The sequence below is a fragment of the Thamnophis sirtalis genome, unplaced genomic scaffold, assembly GCF_051295495.1.
Source record: "Thamnophis sirtalis isolate CommonGarterSnake01/CBP01778 unplaced genomic scaffold, rThaSir2_p1.2 scaffold_4, whole genome shotgun sequence".
Classification (NCBI taxonomy): Eukaryota; Metazoa; Chordata; class Lepidosauria; order Squamata; family Natricidae; genus Thamnophis; species Thamnophis sirtalis.
The window spans coordinates 84,214,624-84,234,957 of NW_028261384.1; the positions used below are offsets into that span (position 1 = coordinate 84,214,624).

Below are 20,334 nucleotides of genomic sequence, written 5' to 3' on the forward strand. Positions count from 1 at the left end.
ATGCAAACCTACCTGTATGTGATGAGGCCGGAAAAGAAACTGCCTATTCAAATTGGACTTTTCTATTAAGTCTGGATCTGTTATTTCAACCTGTATATTGGACAATTGATGAAATTATGAATCAGCAGTAAAGTGATCAAAACTGTTACATCAGAATCAGTATTTGAAATATTCTGTTTTCTTGTCTCACATCATTTTTAAAATGGGAACATTTCCAGAATATTGTATATTGTGTTCCTTTACTTAAACTATGCAAGTCATCCCGTTAAAAAAAAACCTTTGTTACTACCTTTTTAAAAAAATGAACTATACATTAAAAATAATGTGAACTAATTTTCACATGTGAGAACTCAACAATCCAAAGCTTGGCTCCAACTTCTAGTATATCCAAGTCATAACAGATTTGTTGTTTCAACATTATTGGAAAATGCATTGCCACTAGAGGTAATCCTTACTTAACAACTGCCCTGTTTAGTGACTATTTGAAGTTACAGTGGTGTTGAAAAAAGTAATTTTATAAACAGCCTTGCACTTATAACTGTCACAGAGTCCCTACGGTCACGTGATCAAGATTTGGGCACTTCACAATTGGTAGCTGTTCATGATCATCATAGTGTCCTTTGGCTATGTGATTGTCATTTGCATGTTTCATAACCAGCTTCCAACAAGCAAAGACATTAAAAAAACCCATTAAAATTATAGTTGCAGAAGTGATGTCATAAATCCATCCTGGACACGATACCTTGATTAATGACTGTATTGCTAGTGACAGACTTGCCAGTTCCAATTGTGATTGTTAAATAAAAATTATCTGTATAGTTAGAAGAACAGCAATTAGGAGGGAATATGAAACATACCTTGCCCCTTTCTTGGCCTGCACCAACACCAAGGAGTGCAAAATTTTTTAACATTTCACAGCCTATTGCACCACACCCAACCTAAAATGTCAAAGCATGACAATAATATAACATTTCCAACCTTTAATTAACATAATTAAGAATTAGCTACTTTTTTTTGAAAAATTAAGAAAACATTAACAATTGTCCCTAAAAAGACCTAGAGGTGCTAATTTTAGAGAGTTTTTGAAATATATAATATAAGCTAACATGTGAAATATATCGAAAACAATACAGATCCCTATTAACCACTACTGCTATTTTTAAATAAATGCGCTGTATAATGTAAACGACCATTGACTTACCTGAACGGTCCTTCTATGTGCGCTGCAAGGGGAATCCAAGCATGGGTTAACTTTGTCCATTAGCCTAGAGACTGAGCCTCCTCTGATTGGACTGGTTCAGTTTTGCACAAAGGATCAGCTGGCTTGAAAGAAGCAAATAAGTCTAGAAGTCAAGGTAAGTCAGAATGTCATAGGAAAACATGGAAGTCCAGGCCCAAGACAGCCAAAGCCAAGGACGGGTTTGGATTCCCCTCGCAGCACACATAGAAGGACCGTTCAGGTAAGTCAACGGTCGTTCTCCTATGCACTGCTTGGGGAATCCAAGCATGGGACATGCCAAAGTAATAAACTTCAGGGGTGGGAGCGAGGCTGGTCTGGTCCCGTAGATGAAGAAGCTACCCTTTGCAGCATGCGCCGTCCAAAGGATGCCTCAGCCGAGGCATAAACGTTCGCCTTGTAGTGACAGATAAAGGGTGATGGCGATGACCAGGTTGCTGCCCTGCAGATGCCTTCCACCGAGCCCTGCGTTGCTCAGGCTGCCATCGTGGCCCCATTCCTAGTAGAATGGGGAGTGATACGACTGGGAACTGGTCGGGACTGGCAGTCATAGGCTAGGGCAATACATGCCTTTAACCAGCGGCCGATGGTATGCGATGATGCCTTGTGGCCCATGGTGCCGGGATGGAAGGACACAAACAGGGCCTCCGTCCTTCTGAACTACGCAGTGCATCTCACATAATGGCGAAGCGAACAACGAACGTCGAGATGATGCCAATGCCATTCTCGGGGGTGAGATGGCCGTAGACAGAAATCTGGGAGAGTAATTTCTTGGGACCTGTGGAACCACGAGTTGACTTTCGGAATAAAGGTCGGGTCCAAACGTAATACAACCTTGCTCGGATGGAAGATGCAGAGGTCTTCTCGGATGGAGAGCACTGCCAGCTGAGACACACGCCGGGCCGATGTAATGGCTACCAAAAAGGCAGTCTTAAGAGTCAGTAACCTGAGAAAGATGGTCTGAATAGGCTCGAATGGAGCTGCCATAAGGGCATTTAGTACTAGAGAGAGATCCCAGGTGGGATAGTGATGATTGATAGGCGGGCTAAGGTTCGCCACTTCAGGAAGGCCTGCACCCCCAGGTGTTGAGCTATGGGTTGTCCTTACCCACCGCCAATTACGGTAGACAGAGCCGCAATTTGACGGTGGAGGGTGTTCGGTGTTAGTCCTTTGTCCATGCTCATCTGTAGGAAGTCCAATACCTGTGGTATGGTTGCTCCGGTTGGTTCCTCATCCATTGCCTGACACCATCTGCAAAATGCTTGCCAGGTAGCCTCGTAAATGCGGGTTGTTGAAGGGCGGCGAGGCGCCTGGATCGTGGAGATGACTTCATCAGAGAAATGCTGCTGACTCAGGATCACCCGCTCACGTGCCACAAGGCTAACTGTAACAGCTTTGGATTCAAGTGGATGAGAGCTCCTTGCAAGAGGGGTATCTTGTCGTCCGGAATTCTCCATGGCGAGAGACAGATAGATAAGGTCCGTGTACCAGGGGCGTTGTGGCCACATCGGTACGACCAGCAGCACTTCCGCCTGCTCTGTCGGAATCTTCTGGATGACCAGCGGCACAATTGGCAGAGGCAGAAGGCATAAAGGAGGCCCACCAGCCAAGGGCTTCAGAGAGTGTTGGTGTCTTCTGCTCCTGGTACCTGGAACTTGGTGTAATAATGCAGCAGGTGTGTGTTGTCGGGTTGGCGAACAGGTCCACCTGCGGGTGACCGAAGCGGTGGGACAGTTCTAGGAACAGGGCTGAGTACAAGCACCACTACGCCTGATTCACCGTGGCCCTGCTCAGACAGTCTGCTTGGACGTTCGCAGTGCCTGATATGTGTTCCGCTCGGACTGACAACAGATGGTTCTCCACCCAGTGGTGTAGGCGTTCTGCTTCCATCATCAGGGCTTTGGACCTCGTGCCCCCTTGGTGGTTGATATGCACCTTGGAGGTCACATTGTCAGTGAATATCAGTACATGGTTGGACTGGTGACCATGTCTCAAAACTCGCAGAGGTCTAGGCAAATGGCCCGTAGCTCCAGCCAATTGATGCTGTTGTTCAGCTCCTGGAAAGTCCAACGACCCTGCGCCACTCAATTCAGGGCGTGGGCTCTCCACCCGAATTGGCTCGCATCCGTTGTAACCACAATCCGCTCCGGTTTCTTGAAAAAGCATCCCTTGAGGATGCAGGATGACAGCCACAAATGGAGCGATAGGGACACCTTGTTGGTAAGCAAGCCCTGGTCAGAGAGTGACTGGTGTGAGCCCTTTGGAATGTGAGTAGATACCACTGCAGTGGTCGTGCATGGAACCGTGCCCAAGGTACAACATCTATGCAAGTTATCATCTTCCCTAGAAGTTGGGACAATACCGCAAGTGACCTCTGCTTGAGCACTTGACTCACCAGGGATTGCAGTCTCTGCTGACTCTCCCTCTCCCACACAAGTCTCCGAGTTGATGATTGTCCCGAGATGTAGCAGGGACGTAGTCGGGTGCAGGTGTCTCTTTGGAAAGTTCAGCACGAATCCGTGATCCTGTAGGATGTCGATCGTCAGCTATAAATCACGATTAGCCTGGTTCTATGAAGACGATAAGATTAAGATGTCGTCGAGAAAACAATGGACTCTTATGGAAACCGACCTCAGCGAGGCTGCAACCACTGCTAGCAGTTTGGTCTGTGGGGCTGATGATAGGCTGAATGGTAAGGCGTGATACTGGAAATGATGTCCCACAAAGTAGAAGCACAGAAACTTTTGATGGGTTGGATGTATTGGAACGTGCAAGTAGGCCTCCTTGATGTCAATGGAGGTGAGGAGATCGCCTTGGCGAATGCTCGGCAGAATACTCTTGAGTGATTGCATTTTGAATTTTTGGTATTTGAGGTAGAAATTGAGTTTCAAGTCTAGGATGGCCCGCCATCCTCCCGAGGCCTTGGAAACTAGGAAGAGTATAGAGTAGAAACCTAGACCCTCTTGTCCCCTTGGCACCTGTTGTATTGCTCTGATGGAAATGAGATGCTGAATTTTCGTGTCCATCAGGCGCTGCTTTACCTGGCACCTGGGTACCAGTCATTTGATGAAATGTCTCAGGGGAATGGCCAGGAACTCCAGAGTGAGGCCCAGTCTCGCAGTCTGAAGAGCCCAGGCGTCAGAGGTTGTGGCTTCCCATTGGCGAACGAAGGTAGTTAAGCGCCCGCCAGTAAGGCCAACCACTAGCGAGTCACCGGTACCTACGAAAGAACCAGTTGTTGGTGCCACGAAAGGGCCGCTGGGCCTGGGCCTGTTATTGGTATTGGTTCCTACCTCTGTCCCTGTTCTGAAACCTGTCCTGGGACTGGGAAAAAGATATATTAGATAGGGAGTGTAGGGGAGGGATGAGTATCCCAACTCCCCAAAATGAAAGGGCTGCCTTCGAGGATACGGTTGTTGCCTCCGATCCGTGCGCCTAGCGGTCGAAGGCAGCACCTTTCGCTTGTCCCTCATTTCAATCAGTATAGGATCCAGTGCTGCACCAAATAGGGAACTGCCCTTGAAGAGGGTGGAGGCAAGGCGCCATTTGGATCGTACGTCTGCCTGCCAATGGCATAGCCATAACAGGTGACGAGAACCTATGTTGGATGCCACAGCTCAGGACGTGAACTTGGCCGCGTTGAGTGTGGCATCCAAGAAGAATTCCAAAGCTGCTACCAGTTTGACCACATCCTGATGAAGGCACAGATCCTCTGGACCTAACCTCTCCTGTAGCTGCCTTAACCAAACTAAGGAAGTTCTATTGAAGAATGAAGCTGCCGTAGCGGCATGCAATGCCCAGGCAGCCACCTGGTGCATTTTGCAAATAATGAGTTCAAATTCTGGGGTATCCCCCAGTCTGCTGGGAGACAGCTGTGAGAGTGGCCGGTTTGGGGCGACAAACCGATCCCCAACCGCGGCAAGGCAACACAAAGGCAGCGAACCAACCTCCCCACAGCGGCGCACCCCCACCTCCAGCAAGGAGGTTCCCTGGCCCTGAAGGCTCCGGGAACGCCAAAATCCACTCGTCACTGTAACCAAGGAGAAATGAACCTCTTGCAGAGATATTTACCTTGAAGGGAATTCAATCTGGTAAAGTGGAATCCAAGCTGAAATAATAATGATGAATTTGTCTAGTAACCTAGAGAAAATTATTTTGCGTCTCTTTAGGCTGAACTGAGTTAAAAAACTGAACCAGTCCAGTCAGAGGAAGCGTGGCCAGCAATTTGCATAACTCAGTCTCTAGGCTATGGACAAAGTTAACCCATGCTTGGATTCCCCAAGCAGCGCACAGGAGAACTACATGTTCTAGTGCCTAAGATTAAATTTTAATTAATAAACAGTACCATAATTTTTAAAACAGATGATCTCTAAATTTAAATCCCAAGAACAGAGCCCAAATTGTCTATGAAAAGTCATTTAGCTTTCCATTAAGAAATCCCCACTGACAAGAGTTAACCTCAAAGTCATACTTACTAAGAAAACATTGAGATTCTTTAATTTCTGGCACAAGGAATCTCCAATGCAGACTCTTAGAGCATCGTATCTATCTCCCCTATAAAAGTCAGAGGATGTGAAAAATGAAAAATATTTCAAGAAACATATTTCAAAATTATTTCATACTATTAATACTCAATTCTTAGGAGTTTAAGCCACATATTGGCAACCTACAGACTGTATGAACATGTCACCCATGTTTTACCCTATTTTTTATATTTAAAATTAGTGTACATATTTTCAGACTATATGGAATAAAGCTTTAGAGCAGCCTTTTCCAATTTCTATGTTGCTATGTTAGCTAAGATAATGATAATTCTAACATCTGCAGGACCACAGAATGGGATTAAGCACTGGATTTAGATTTAGAAAATTGTGATGACTGTAACTTTATTGCTTGCATCCTTATGATTTATATTGTTTCCTAGTATGATTTGATTAATTACTTGCACCCTATGACTATCATTAAGTGTTGTACCTTATGATTCATGACAAATGTATCTCTCCTTTTTGGTACACTGAGAGCATGTGCACCAAAGACAAATTCCTTGTGTGTCCAATCACACTTGACCAATAAAGAATTCTATTCAATGCTATTCTATTCTATAAATATTATGAAGAAAAATAATTAATGAAATAAAAAAAGTTCATTAAGTATTTACCTTGGAAGGAATTCTTCATCATGGACTTTTTCTGGAAATGTGACTAATTCCAATGCATCAATATACAGCTATAGATAAAAAGAAATGCCGTGATCACAAATCACAAAGTTAGATTCCAAACAGGACTGTATATTAGGACACTGCAAATTATTTTAAAACACCTTTTTACCATGTGGAATAGAGAAATGAAAGTCTTCTGAAAGAACTTTATCTTTTTCCAGCCCTGAATGGCGTTTTAGAGACAGCTCCTAGCTGCCTCTGCATATATGCATGTGTGCATACATTTAAAAGTCAGGTGTTATGAAGTGCCTCTTTTGAAACATCTGTAAATCCTAAAATATTTTGTATGGCAATGTAAAATCCTTAAAATATAAATACAACAGGGCAGGAGACAAGGTGGGTTTTTTAAAATGATTATGGAAAGTTTATCATAGTTGTAAACTTCTTCCACACATAAATGTTTTTATAAGTAGAAGTTTAATACACTGTAGAGTATAAATCTCTTTGTTTAGTGAATTAGCAGTTAATGCACAATTAGATTATTTCAATATAGAAATGAAAGTCATTTGCTGTAACTTTTATTTTACTTTCCATTGTTTCAATTTCTATACCCCAAAGCTCTGGTCTACATTAACATTTTCTGATACTCTTGCAAGAAGAAGCAGCAGAAACAAAATGGATCTCATGATATATCATATCTGAAATTGTTTAGTTAAGAAAAGTACTAATACTTGTATGAAATTTAGGTCCAAAACAAAAACAGTTTAAGCTCTGCCCAGTACAAAAATGTACATACAGTATTTTTTGTATGTCTGTACAGTAGAACAGACATACAATAACTTTGGTCGCAACCAAATGACCCAAAGCTAATTTTGGAAATTTGGCACTTACAAAAAAAATGGCATGCAAGGGGAAATCAGTTGCGAAAAAAACAAAAATTTGTGAATTTTTTGGTTAGAATCTGATTTGGCTGTGATCAGAAGCGTTCATGACCAGAGGTTCTACTATATTTATATACACCTATTTATATCTGCAGCACCTTGATAAGTCCAGAACACAGAAAAAAAACAGCAAAAAAAAAAAAAAAAGACAAGCAGGAATTAACACAGATAAACTAAAGCAGAAAACAATTACCAAGGAGAAAAACCACACCTCCACCAACACTGGCAGAGAAAGTTACTGTATATAAACATGGAGCAAACTCCACACTCATCAGCACTAACATAGTTGGATAAGAAAATATGGCAAGCAAATAACCAAACTCAGAGAAAACCAGGGAGTCCACACTTTGGTAAGACAATACTGCCTGATTTCTAACCACAGAAGAAGTTTAATGCTCCTTCCATCTTTCCATAGTTAAACTTCTGTATTATTTTTAAAAACGTAATCTTTATATACAAATTATAGATAAACAATGTAACTATAAATTAAGATAGTGCTTATTTGAAAACTAAATTCCATAAAAGTTTATTCATTTCACTTTCAGTAAAAAGTACTTATATAAAATATATTGGTAATTGCTCCAGAAATTTAAATGTAATTTTATTCCCATATTATTTTCAGTCAATACCAAATATTAACTTTCAAATTTCAGGATGAATTAATGATTAATGAATTCATTACAGCAAATACATAATGTTTTATAATTGTATATTAAACAATTTCTACTCTAAAGACTATTCTCATTGTGTTATTTCTTAAATTTAGCTTTATCCTACAATTAAAGTAAACAGAACCTTTGTCCACATTTCAATTAGCTCATAACTGCAATCAGATGGCATAAATATAAGATCTCCAACATATAATATATAATTCATATAATTCATTCCATTTGGAGGAATTCATTCCATTTGGAGGAATATAATATAATTCATTCCATTTGGAGGAATTAGTAAACTATTGTTTGAACTGTCCAAGTCAGAACCTACAATCTTAATTTAGAATGGTTTTACTTGAAGCACAGTTTACCAGTTGGGATACATCAGCACATTGTGGTTACTTAGAAGTGATGTTAAAAATGATACCAGGCATGGGAAAACTGTGGCATCCCTTATATTAATGAGTCCCAACACACTATACTATGGATTCTTGACTGCCTGGTGTTGCTCAAAATTGTAATTCAACAACAATAGGAAGACTATCAGTTATCCATTATTTAGTTACTGTATTTTTCGGAGTATAAGACATACTTTTTCCCCGCAAAAAGAGGGTGAAAATTTGGGTGCGTCTTATACACCAAATGTAGCCCTACCCACCCACCGGCCCCCACCCTTCAGCCTCCACACACATTTTTGGCCTCTGCGTGTTGTGTTATTGGGCAGCGATCAGCAGCAATGTGCTGTGGCAATCCTTGCAGCCTTGAATATATCTGAAACAGAGTGTTCAGAGGCTGCAAACACGAGGCACGGAGATCAAAATGGCAGCCTGAAACAGCTGCTGTCTGGTCAGACATATTCCGCACTGTGCCTGCTGAACTCAACGGAGTGCCCGTAGAAGATTAATTGCATGTTTGAAGCTGGATTTCAGCCCAAAGTGTGTGCTCACAACCAGATAATATGTTAATGTTCACCTCTGGGAACAGCTGATAGACCTTTGGCTTACCTGAACAATCGTTCTCTGGGCGCTGTGGGAGAGTCCAAGCATGGGTTAACACAGTCTATCTGCCCTAGGACTGAGTATCTTTTTTCCTTGACCATGCCTCCCTTTGCCTCTACAATCTCAGTTTAAAAACGAAGAACATCCGTTCAGGTCCGCCTCCACTGTTCTCCTCAAGTTCTTCATCAGAGGCAATCACGATCCTGGGCGGGTTTGGACTCTCCCGCAGCAACCAGAGAACGACCATTCAGGTAAGCCAATGGTCTTTCTCCTGAGGGCTGCTTGGAGAGTCCAAGCATGGGACATACCCAAACTATGATGTCCCAGGGCGGGAAGAATTCGTAGAGTCCAGAGCCTCTGCAACCTTTTGCAATATTCTTCACCCCAATGAGGCTTCAGCCGAGGCAAAGGTGTCTATCTTGTAGTTACGAATGAAAAAAGTGAGAGACGCCTATGTGGCTGCCCTACAGATGTCAATGGTCGACGCCTGGGTCACCCATGCAGCGGATGTGGCCGCACTTCTTGTTGAATGAGCAGTCACACAACCCGGCACGGCCTTGGCCTGAAGTTCGTACGCCAGCTTAATGCCGACTCGCAGCCAACATCCGATGGTATGTGATGAAGCTTTTCGCCCTTGCGACCCAGGATGAAAAGAGACTAAGAACACCTCAGAATGTCTGAATTCTTTGGTTCTCCTGACATAGATGTGTACTGCACGCCTTACGTCCAACTTGTGCCAATCCCTTTCCTTGGAATGTGGTGGTTTGGGACAGAAGTTGGGAAGGATCACATCCTGCGATCTGTGAAACAGTGTGTTGACTTTAGGAATAAAGGTAGGGTCAAGTCGCAATATGACCCTAGCCAGATGGATAATACATAGGTCCTCCCTGACCGAGAGAGACGCTAACTCGGATATCCTCCTAGCCGAAGTGATAGCGAACAGGAAGGCTGTCTTAATGGTTAGATGTCGAAGAGATGCAGTCCGGAGTGGCTCGAATGGAGCCCCCGTTAAGGCACGAAGGACAAACGGCAGGTTCCACGACGGATATCGGTGTACTGCAGGAGGCCTAATGTTCGATGCACTTTTCAAAAAGATTTTCACTTGAGGGTGTTGGCTCAAGATATGGAGCCCCCAGAGAGTATGGTTGACAGAGCTGCTACTTGGTGTTGCGGGCCAAGCCCCTGTCCAACCCCTCCTGTAGAAAGTCCAGCAATTGTGGAGTTGAAGCCTCTGTGTCTTGCAACCCCCTTCTTGACACCAGGTGGAAAATGTTCCCCAAGTGGCTTCATATATCCTGATTGTCGAAGGTCTCCTGGACGCCAGAATGGTCTGAATGACCTTGTCAGAAAACTTTTGTTTCCTCAGGAGGTCCCCCTCAAGTGTCAAACGGCTAGTTGCAGCCACTGGGATTCTGGGTGGAAGATCGCCCCTTGGCTGAGGGAGATGGTCGCCTGAGGAATCCTCCAAAGCTTTTGAACGGAAAGACTGACAAGGTCTGCGTACCAGGACCTCCTGGGCCAATAGGGTGCCATAAGCACAATCTCTGCCTCTTCTTCCAGCAGCTTGGTCACAACCTGTGGAATGAGCAGGAGAGGGGGGAATGCGTACAGTAGACCCGGAGGCCACTTGCACCTCAGGGCGTTGATCTGCTCCGCCCCTGGAGATCGGTAACAAGAGTAGAAGTGAGGCAGGTGGGCGTTGTGGCGAGTGGCAAATATGTCGACCTGTGGTTTGCCGAACCTCCGCACAATCTGTTCGAACATGTCCGGGTGCAACTGCCACTCCAAATCATCGATCGTTTGCCGGCTCCACCAATCCGCCTTCTGGTTGCTGATCCCAGGGATGTGGTCTGACCTGATGGAAAGCAGGTGGTGCTCCGTCCACCTGCCCAGAGCCTCAGCCTCCATCATGAGCGATCTGAAATGCGTGCCGCCTTTTCTGTTGATGTGGGCCTTTGTTGCCACGTTGTTGGTGAGCAACAGAACGTGATGGCCCACAATCTGAGGGGAGAACAGACGTAGAGCGAGCTGGGCCGCTCTTAGCTCCAACCAGTTTATGCTGTGGGAGGACTCCCTCTGACTCCACAGTCCCTGAGCTAGCTGGCCCTGGAAATGAGCTCCCCACCCCTGTAGGCTGGCATCTGAGGTCACGACAATTTTCTTGGGTTCTTTGAACAGAGACCCTTTCTCCATTGCTTTTGCCTTCCACCAAGTCAGAGAGCGGAGCACCTTTGGTGGAACTAGCACATGCCTGCGCGAGTTGCTGTTCCTCACCCTTTGCATGGGCAGGAGGAACCATTGTAGTTCCCTGGCGTGGAAACGAGCCCAGGGAACTACCTTCAGGCAGGAAATCATAATGCCCAGAAGTTGTGACAATTGGACAATCTGTACCGACCTGGATGCGCTGCAAAGGCGCACTCTGTCCCGGAAAGATCTCAACCGTTCTGGAGGCAGGAAAACCTGACAAGAGTTCGAGTCCAGAATGACCCCCAGGTGTTGTATGCGTGTAGTTGGCTCCAGGTGGCTCTTCTTCAGGTTTACTGAGAAGCCGTGTTGCTGGAGTGTTCAGATGGCAGTCCGGACATCCCGCCGAGCTTGGGCTTGGTTTGAGGAGTGGATTACGATGTCATCGAGATAACACTCCAGCCGGATGGAGTGACTCCGGAGGTGGGCCGCTACTACTGCCAAGAGTTTCGTGAATGTTCTGGGTGCCGATGAAAGGCTAAAGGGGAGAGCTTGGTACTGGTAGTGCTCCCCTTCAAAGAAAAACCTCAGGAACTTCCTGTGGGCTGAGTGGATGGGGACATGAAGATAGACCTCCTTTAGAACTATTGAGATGAGGAGGTCTTATCTTATGCCATCCAAGATGGCATTGAGGGATTGCATTTTGAACCGCCAATATGCCAGATGGAGGTTCAGGCGCTTCAGATCCAAGATGGCCCTCCATCCCCCCGATGCCTTGGGCACTAGAAACAGGACTGAGTAAAACCCCTGTTTCTCCTGCTCCTTGGGAACTGGTTCTATGGCTTTTATCTGGATTAAGTGGTGGATCTCCGCTTGTATGAGTTCCCTTTTCAGGGGACTCCTGAGAGAGGGGCAACGGATAAAGGTTCTTTGGGGAAATGACAGAAATTCCAGAAGGAGACCCTTCCTTACCGTATTCAGCACCAATTTGTCTGTGGTTATCTCTCCCCGTCGGCATAAAATTGAAGCTGGCCCCCTATGGGGGATCCCTGTGGTGGTCACTTCCCTCTGTGGAAGTTCCAGGATTTGGATCCACCACGAAAGGGCTTGCGAAAGGAGCTTTGCTGATGTTGTTGCCTACCCCGTGCACCGAAGGAACCCCTGTCCTGACCTCTATCACCCAGCTGGGAGTAAGGCCTATGTTAAGAAGAGGAGGTGGAAAGTTGGGCATTGTCCTGTGCTCGAAAGGTCTGCCTCAGAAAGGAGCCAGATCCCTTGCAGATCCCACAGCTTTCTTAAGGGTCGCTGGAAGAATTTTCCTCTTATCCTTAGTCTCAATGGTGAATTTATCTAAGGCATCTCCGAAGAGGGGGCCCCCTTTAAATGGGGCGGATGCCAGCTTTCATTTCGCCTTCATCTCCGCTTGCCAGTGGCAAAGCCAGAGCAGATGGCAAGAGGTAACGTTAGAAGCTAGTACCCGGGATGCAAACTTTGCTGCGTCCAAGGACGCATCAGCGGAATATTCCACGGCAGTGATAATTTTGGTTAAGTCGTGCCTCCATCGAGATCCCCCAGAGTGGGGCCTAGATCTCAATTGCCTCAGCCAGAGGAGAGAAGATCTTATGAAAAATGAGGCAGAGATGGAAGCTCTAATGGCCCAGGCAGCCGCCTGGTGAGTTTTAAGACATGCCTTTTCTGACTTCTTATCCTCCGCCTTGAGACTTTCTACCGACTTTCTCCGCCGGTAGATTGGAGGTAGAGGTCAGGAAGACTACTGGAGCGTCTACCTCAGGTAGCTTCAGAGTCTCCTCCATCTTATGCTCCATGGTATAAAGAGACTTGTCCTCCCCGCTAGGGTCGGTCAAGGTCCCAGGTTGAATCCACTGCCTCTGGACAACGTCCATAAAAAGACCCGGCCCTGGAATGAATTCCTGTATCGGGGCAGGCTCCTTAACAGGCCTTCCTTGTGGTCCCTGGTGCCTGAGGCCCCAGCTGTGGACCCCTTGGAGGGAGATCCTAACTCTGTGGCTGCCTTTGCCTTATGTAGGATGGACTTAAAGAGAGAAGGCTTAAAAAGACCGGTGAAGGCTGGCTTATCTGGAGGGAGGTCCTCATCCTCTGACAATTCAAAGTCCTCCACTTCTCTCTCTTCCAAGGCGGACTCCTCCCTAGCCACCGATGTGCTGGGGGAGGCCGGAGCCTGCTCAGAGGTCTGCTTGGACCTGTTTAGGTTTTGGAAGAGCCTCTTTGTCGGTACGATATTTCATGCCCTCCACAATGCCCTGGGAGATGGCCAGAGATATGACCTCCTTCATCTCTGCGGACAGGGCCGACCTCCTACTCTCTCTGCGATGGGCCCTGCTAGAAGCCCTCCGGCTTCTGCAACCCCCGGAGGTGGAGACCTCCTCTGAGGGGAGAAAGCCCTGAGATGGCGCCAGTTCCTCCCTCAGGGAAGAACTGGGTGAGTCAGGATAGCCCCACAAAGCTTCAGGGGAGGAATCTCTAGAGATATCCCCTGCTGATGAAGGAGACCTGCTTGCCCTGGGGGAGTCAAGCCCCTGTTCAATCCTCTGCCCTGGGATGGGATCAGGTGCCTCCCTGCATTCTGGGGATGGATCTGGCTCCCGTGGTTTAGAGGAACTCCCCCTGCCTTGTGGTGCTCGGCACTGTCCTTTTTCTCATTTCTCCCAGAAGGCCCCGTGGGGTTCCTACTTGAAGGACCCTTGCTCCCTTTACCCCCTTTGGGCAGGTGATCCAGTCTAGCCTGCTTGAAGCTCCAAACCTCTGTCTGGCATGGTGGTTCAGCCGAGGAGAGGGTGACGAAGGAGCTGTGTCACTAGGCCGGACTGGGCACGAGCCAGCTGGCTGCGAGCGCCCACAGATCGTTTGGAGGAGAGGGGTGCCCGTGGGACCAAACCCTTCCTCAGGCCGCCCACAGTCCTCCGACTGATGTAACACGGGAGGGGCGATTTGCTGGCACCCCAGCCAAGTCTCCGATCTCCCAGATGGTGATCCGCCAATGCTGCTGGGGTTCTCAGGTGGCCCACCCAACTGTAGCGGTTCCAAGCAGGAGACAATGGATGCCGCTTCTCTGGTTCAATGTAGCTCACCACTAAAGCCTCCGCTCACACATGGCTACATGCGGCTCTGAAGTGATTCACCCAAAATGGCCACCGCTGCGCACGCAATTCCTGCCCTTGTCGCTGGGGGAAAGCGCGCGAAACTCTGAAAATGGCCAACGCGGCTGCCGGTTTTACTGAGAGCCGCTCGCACCCTTCCGAGCCTGGAGAAGGCTCCGTGCTGCTCCAAAACGCTTAGCGTATGGGGGAAACGCCAAATGGGAAGCCTCCCGCCGTCCCCCACCGTTCGCCAGCAGCCGCCGGACGAACAACTCACACTTTCGCTCTGCTTTCACCAGCGGTAGCCAGCGGCACCGGCAACCCCTCAGGAGCGACAAACAGCTGTAATAATCATTACAACTCTCAGATGATTCAGATGATTCATTCAGATGATTCCAGGTGGTCTTAAGGATGGCAATTAACAACTGAAGAGTAATTATAATGGGAAGTCCACTCTATTTACTCTAGGATCGAAGAACTCCCCAAATTCAAATCCTCACAGGCGGACTGAGTTTTTAAACTGAAATTGTAGAGGCAAAGGGAGGCGTGGTCAAGGAAAAAAGATACTCAGTCCTAGGGCAGATAGACTGTGTTAACCCATGCTTGGACTCTCCAAGCAGCACTTTGAAGAACGGGGATATTCCGGGAGGCCGATCCCTCCGCCAATCAGCTGCTTTTAGTGAATCAGATTAATGTGATGAATACCGATGGATGCTGGTAGGCAGAGGCAATTTTTTTTTCTTATTTTCCTCCTCAAAAACTAATGTGCATCTTATACTCCAGAGCATCTGATACTCCAAAAAATACGGTATGTAGAAAAGCATGGTATGATCACTGATTCCCTTCAGCTATAGCACAATGAAGGAGATGGTGAAAAAATCCTGTTTCTACGTTTTTTCTTTCTTTCCTGTTGTTCCTGAATTAGAGGATACCATATTTTTCCCACTATAAGATGCACCTAGCTTTTGGGGAGGAAAACAAGAAAAAAAATCTGCCTCTGCCTCGCAGCAGTTTGCCTCCTTGCATGAACAGCTCGGTCAGCTTCAGCACAGCCTGATTTAGCATGAGCAGCTGAGTAGATCCCCACTGCCTGGAACGGTCCAAAACTGGGACGTGTGGAGGTCATAAATAGAGTGGATGGAGGCCAAAAATGGGGTGGATGGAGATGAAAGGGAACAGCAGCAATGGGTGGTGCCGGCGCTGATGGGTGGTGCCGATTCCCGCAATGTGGAACAGCTGATTGGTGGTATTCTGGAGGCCAATCCAACTGCCAATCAGCTGCTTGTGCTAAATTAAGCTGTGCTTAAGCTGACCAAGCTGTTTGCTGGGAGGGAGAGGCCAGCGATTGGGCGGGACTTTGGCAACATTCGCTCTATAAGATGCAGACATTTCCACCCATTGTGGGGCGGGGGGAGTGTGTCTCATAGTCTGAAAAATACAGTAATTTACTTTCAAAATAATAAAAGTAAGAAATATTATTCTTTAGTCATTTATTTAAAAAATATTCCCCTTATGTCACATAAAAATCATTTTGAGAAAGTTACACTTCAGACTTTTGACACTATATAAGAATTAATGCCTCGGGTCATACATTCTTTACAAAAACATGGTTTATTAAACAATAGCTAAATGCCCACAGCATACAAGACCAAAACCCAATAAATTATATTAGCATATTACTTGAAATCAGTCATAAACATGAATCATTCAATTCAAAAGCAACAGGCCATTACCCATTGCTGCAGGGGAGAAAACTTTCCAGTCACTGCTTTTAAGACTTCCTGACTAGCAATACCACCAAGTGCAGCTGTGAGAGGAGCTAAAGAGCCCTGAGCCATCCTTGAGAGCCATTTCACAATGTCTTCATTTACTTGATGCTGTAATTAAAAATAAAACAAAAAATCCAGATATGAAAACATTCTATAAAAAACAGTTTTCCAACAACTCATCCAAAATTCATTCCTCATTCAAATTTAGCTCTTCTTCTCACCACTGTAATCATAATCTGACAAAGAGGTATCATATAGAAAAGCAGCCATACAATTTTAAAAATAAACAACTGTGGTTTTTAAACAACTGTCCTGCTACAAAGCACAAGATCATGCTGCAGGACACTCTCCCCAACTTGTTCACACCCACATAGCATGGTAGCAATCCCTAACCAACCCACAAGAACTTAACACAGAACTTTCCACCTAACTCCTAGCGTTCCCCTGCCCTTTGACTTACCTGCAAGTCACCCAGGACATGCAATTTCCAGTTACTTCCCCATTAAATTTGCTTGTGGGAAGTTGGCAGAAAGTTACTAAACATACTCATGTGAGATTCTTCCTTAACAAACCACAATTTTCCCTTAGCAACAGCAATGGAAACTGCCCAGATGGCATTCACAAAGTGATATGATAATGTGATGTGATGATCTATTACTGCATCAATTAGAAACTGAAATTACAGTCCAATTACTGTCATTAAGTGAGGATACATACAATTTTCATGCATACAATTTTCTACTCAAACTGGAACAGAATTTGTCATATACAGATCTCCACTTAACTTTCATAGTTAACATATCACTAGTGTTCAGAGATGCCTAATTTAAAACAACTTTGGAAATCTGTTTAATATTCCTGGCAGAAATATTTAGAAATTTATACCAATCATAACTTATTTGTATTTGTAAATTGTAATTTATTAGCCAACATGGGGTATCACAATAACAAAACTTTCAAACATACATGTCAGAATCTCATTTACTGTCAAGAAAAGTGAACTGAAAAATAAACTAAAAAGTTTTAGGTATTACTGATCTTTAAAGGAATTACCTTGCCTTCCAGCGTTTTGCTTAAGGACAGAGCTATCTTCACCATTTCTTCAGCATCTTGAAGACATCTAGAGCCAAAACAAAAATAATGTAGCAATCTTATGTTACTCTTAAAATAAAACATAAACACATACACTTTGCGAGATATCTGGTATTAGCTTTTATCTTTTGTCTATCTAATGTGTCCTTTCTAAGGACTTGGCATAGTCAAATGTGGATGCATTATTCCAAAGGTGCTTTTTCAAGAGGCAACTGGAAAACCATGATCTAGATGACTAAGAATCTCCACAGACATGTGGATGTATTCTTTATTAAATTTCTATGCTGCTGAATTATGCAGACTATAATCAGATAAATAAAAATAAATAAATAAATAATCCCAGAATATTTGAAAGGTACTGGGTTGGAAAAAAAATCGAACATTGGACTTTTAAAAAATAGTTACTGTTGCTTTGGAAAAGGGAATTTGTTGCTGTTACCCACCACTTAACTTCAGACAGAATTCTTTCTTTTTTATCTTCATTTTTTCTTTAAAAAAGCTAATTTGATCACAGAATGTTTTAGATATTTTTAATAAAAATAGTTTATTTTAATTTTTGAAATATGCTCTGGATTAATTTATACAGACAATAATGTAATGCAGATTGGTCATTTGGGGTGGTTCCATGTTAAAATATATATAGAATGCTATTCTAGTACAGTAAAGTCATAAGGATTATGAGACTTGGCACAACAGAAAGCAACTGCTCAATAAATTGTAAAAGCTCTTTCCGTTGGAATTAGAATATGTGGGTTGGCATCCACTATCAACAGAATCTTATAAATGGGAAGCTGATTCACTGAGCACCATGTGTCTCTTAGAAGTATTCTGAGACATTTCTGCTGCTGAAATCAAGAAAGTAAAATCAGAAGATATCTTCTCCCCCTGCTATTCCTCAATACGACTAATGACAGTTAGAACAATTAATCAGTGAAACAAGTTACCTCCAGACGTTGTAAATGCTCCAACAATGATAGTTTTTAAGAAAAGATTGGATAACCAAGTCTGAAATGGTATAGGGCAGTGATGGCGAACCTTTTTTTTAACGGTGTGACAGAATTGCATGTGCGCGCACTGCTGCACGCACCCGTGTGCCCTCAATTCCCCACCTAACTGCGCATGCACATGTGACCCCACCCCCACCCATGTGCATGCAACCCCCCCCTCCAGGCTCCGGAGGCTTTCCTCAAACCTGAGGAGAGCGAAAACGGCCTCCCCTGCCCCCCCTCAGAGGCCCTCTGGAAGTCAGAAACGGATCGTTTCCAAACTTCTGGTTGGCCCGTTGGGGCCATTTTTTTGCCCACTTCAGCCTGCGGAGGCTTTCCTAAAGCCATTTCCAGCTTCTGGAGGGCCTAAGGGAGGCTGTGGGAGACCGTTTTTGCTTCAGGACACAGTAGTTGTGAGCCTCAGGGCTCCTGGGCAGCCCATGTGCACAGGGCACTGGACTGGCTTTGGTTGCAAAATGTCAGAAAATCCCCCATTTTGCAAGGGGCTCTCAAAGAGAATGAAGCAGGTGCTGGCACTTCTTCCAACAGCCAAGGCGCCAGCTCCTCTTCCTTCCTCGGCTGTTGGAAGAGCACTGCGCCCACTTCATTCTCTTTGAGAACCACCTTGCTTGCTGAAGCGCAAGGTGAGCAGTGCCGGGGAGAAATCAGGGGGAGAGGGAGGAGAAAGCCAAGCTTCTGCTAGGGATGGCCTTCTCCCTTTCCCCGATTTCTACCCAGCAGCGCTCGCCTCGCACAGCAGCAAGCTCTGTGTGTGTGTGTGTAAGGGGGGGCTGGATGGGATCAAACAGCTGGGAGGCTGGCAAAGAAGCCTTGGTTTCCCCACTATGGCGGCTCTCGTGGGAAGAAGGCAGGAATACTAGCTGGTGCGCGCTTCCTTTACTGCTCACTGCCACCGCCCCTGTAGGATGGAGCATTACCGCACACTCCATGCTGGCTGCAGCCCAAGCCCCCACTGCCCTGATTAGCTGGGCGGCTGGCCGGGAACGAGGGAAGGGAGCAAGCGGTGATGAGCAGTAAGAGAAGTGAGTGCCGGCCAGTATCCCTGCCTCTTTCCTCTGAGAGTCGCGGCAGCGAGGAAACCAAGGCTTCATTGCCAGGCTCCCAGCTGATCAGTAGCATCCGGGCCCCGTTTTACACACACACACACACACACACACACACACACTGCTTTGCTTGCACTCCCTGGTGAGTGCTGCCAGGGAGAAATCAGGGGGAGAGGAAGAAAGCCGAGCTTCTGCTAATGACGGCATTCTCCCTCTCCTCCTGATTTCTCTCCAGCGGCCCTCTTTCCCTAGCAGAAGTTTGTTTTCTTCTCCCCCTCGTGTTGATTTCTCTCCAGCAGCACTCGCCTCGCAAGCAATGTGGCTCTCAAAGAGAATGAAGCAGGCACGCTGCTTCTTCCAATATCCGAGGAAAAAAGAGGAGCGGGGGCCTCAGCTGTTGGAAGAAGCACCTGCACCCGCTTCATTCTCTTTGAGAGCTGCCTTGAAAAATGGGGAATTTTCTGACATTTTGCAACCAGCCAGCCCAGCACCCAGCGGCACCCAGAATCCACGAGGCGACCATCACCTCCTCCAGCTCAGGAACAACCGGAGCCAGCCCAGCTCCCTGTGCATATCAGCCGCCCGGAATCCCTGAGGTTTCGAAACTACCATCACCTTCAGTTCAGGTGCCCATGGGTCACTCTGGGCACTTTTTGGGTGCCCAGCTTGCCAGGTTGCCCCCGTGCCTCTTGCAGCTGCAACGGCGATGGCTTCGGGAGATGTTGGCAGGTGGGGAGGGGGGCTAGGCTAGCCGTGTTAACCCCCCCCCTCCAGCCTCAGCTCCTCTGAAGAAGCACAATGGCTGCTTCCTTCTCTTTGAGAGCCTTTTTGCAAAATGGGAATTTTCTTACATTTTGCAAGGCGGCTCTCAAAGAGAAGGAACCGACCACTGGCGTTACTCTGAGAACTCGGCCTGTGGAGTCTGGAGTTCCAGAGGGAAGGAGACTTGGCCGCAGCCCGCTCTCTGTGTGACGGGCTGCCCCCCCCACACCCATTACTACTGCCTCCTGCTCTGCTTCTTCGGTGGTAGTAAGCGGCACCAGGGCCGAGGAGCAGGCAGCCTGAAGCCCCATGGAGAATGGGGGCCTGGGTGGAAGGCAGCATCCTCCTACAGCGGGGACGGGCGCTCT

The 20,334-nt window shown here is 46.2% G+C and overlaps 1 protein-coding gene across 6 annotated transcripts in view; it reads right to left on the minus strand.

The window, feature by feature from the left end:
* UBA6 (ubiquitin like modifier activating enzyme 6) overlaps positions 1 to 20,334 on the minus strand; it is a 110,382-nt gene that overhangs the window by 47,411 nt on the left and 42,637 nt on the right. For all 6 annotated transcript variants that reach the window (XM_087713231.1, XM_087713227.1, XM_087713230.1 and 3 more), the window contains 6 exons: positions 17,116 to 17,182; positions 16,027 to 16,170; positions 6,396 to 6,463; positions 5,713 to 5,791; positions 858 to 938; positions 13 to 90 (listed from right to left, as the gene is read on the minus strand). In XM_087713231.1, the coding sequence (XP_087569357.1) occupies positions 13 to 90; positions 858 to 938; positions 5,713 to 5,791; positions 6,396 to 6,463; positions 16,027 to 16,170; positions 17,116 to 17,182 (517 nt within the window). The remainder of the gene's footprint in view (positions 1 to 12; positions 91 to 857; positions 939 to 5,712; positions 5,792 to 6,395; positions 6,464 to 16,026; positions 16,171 to 17,115; positions 17,183 to 20,334) is intronic.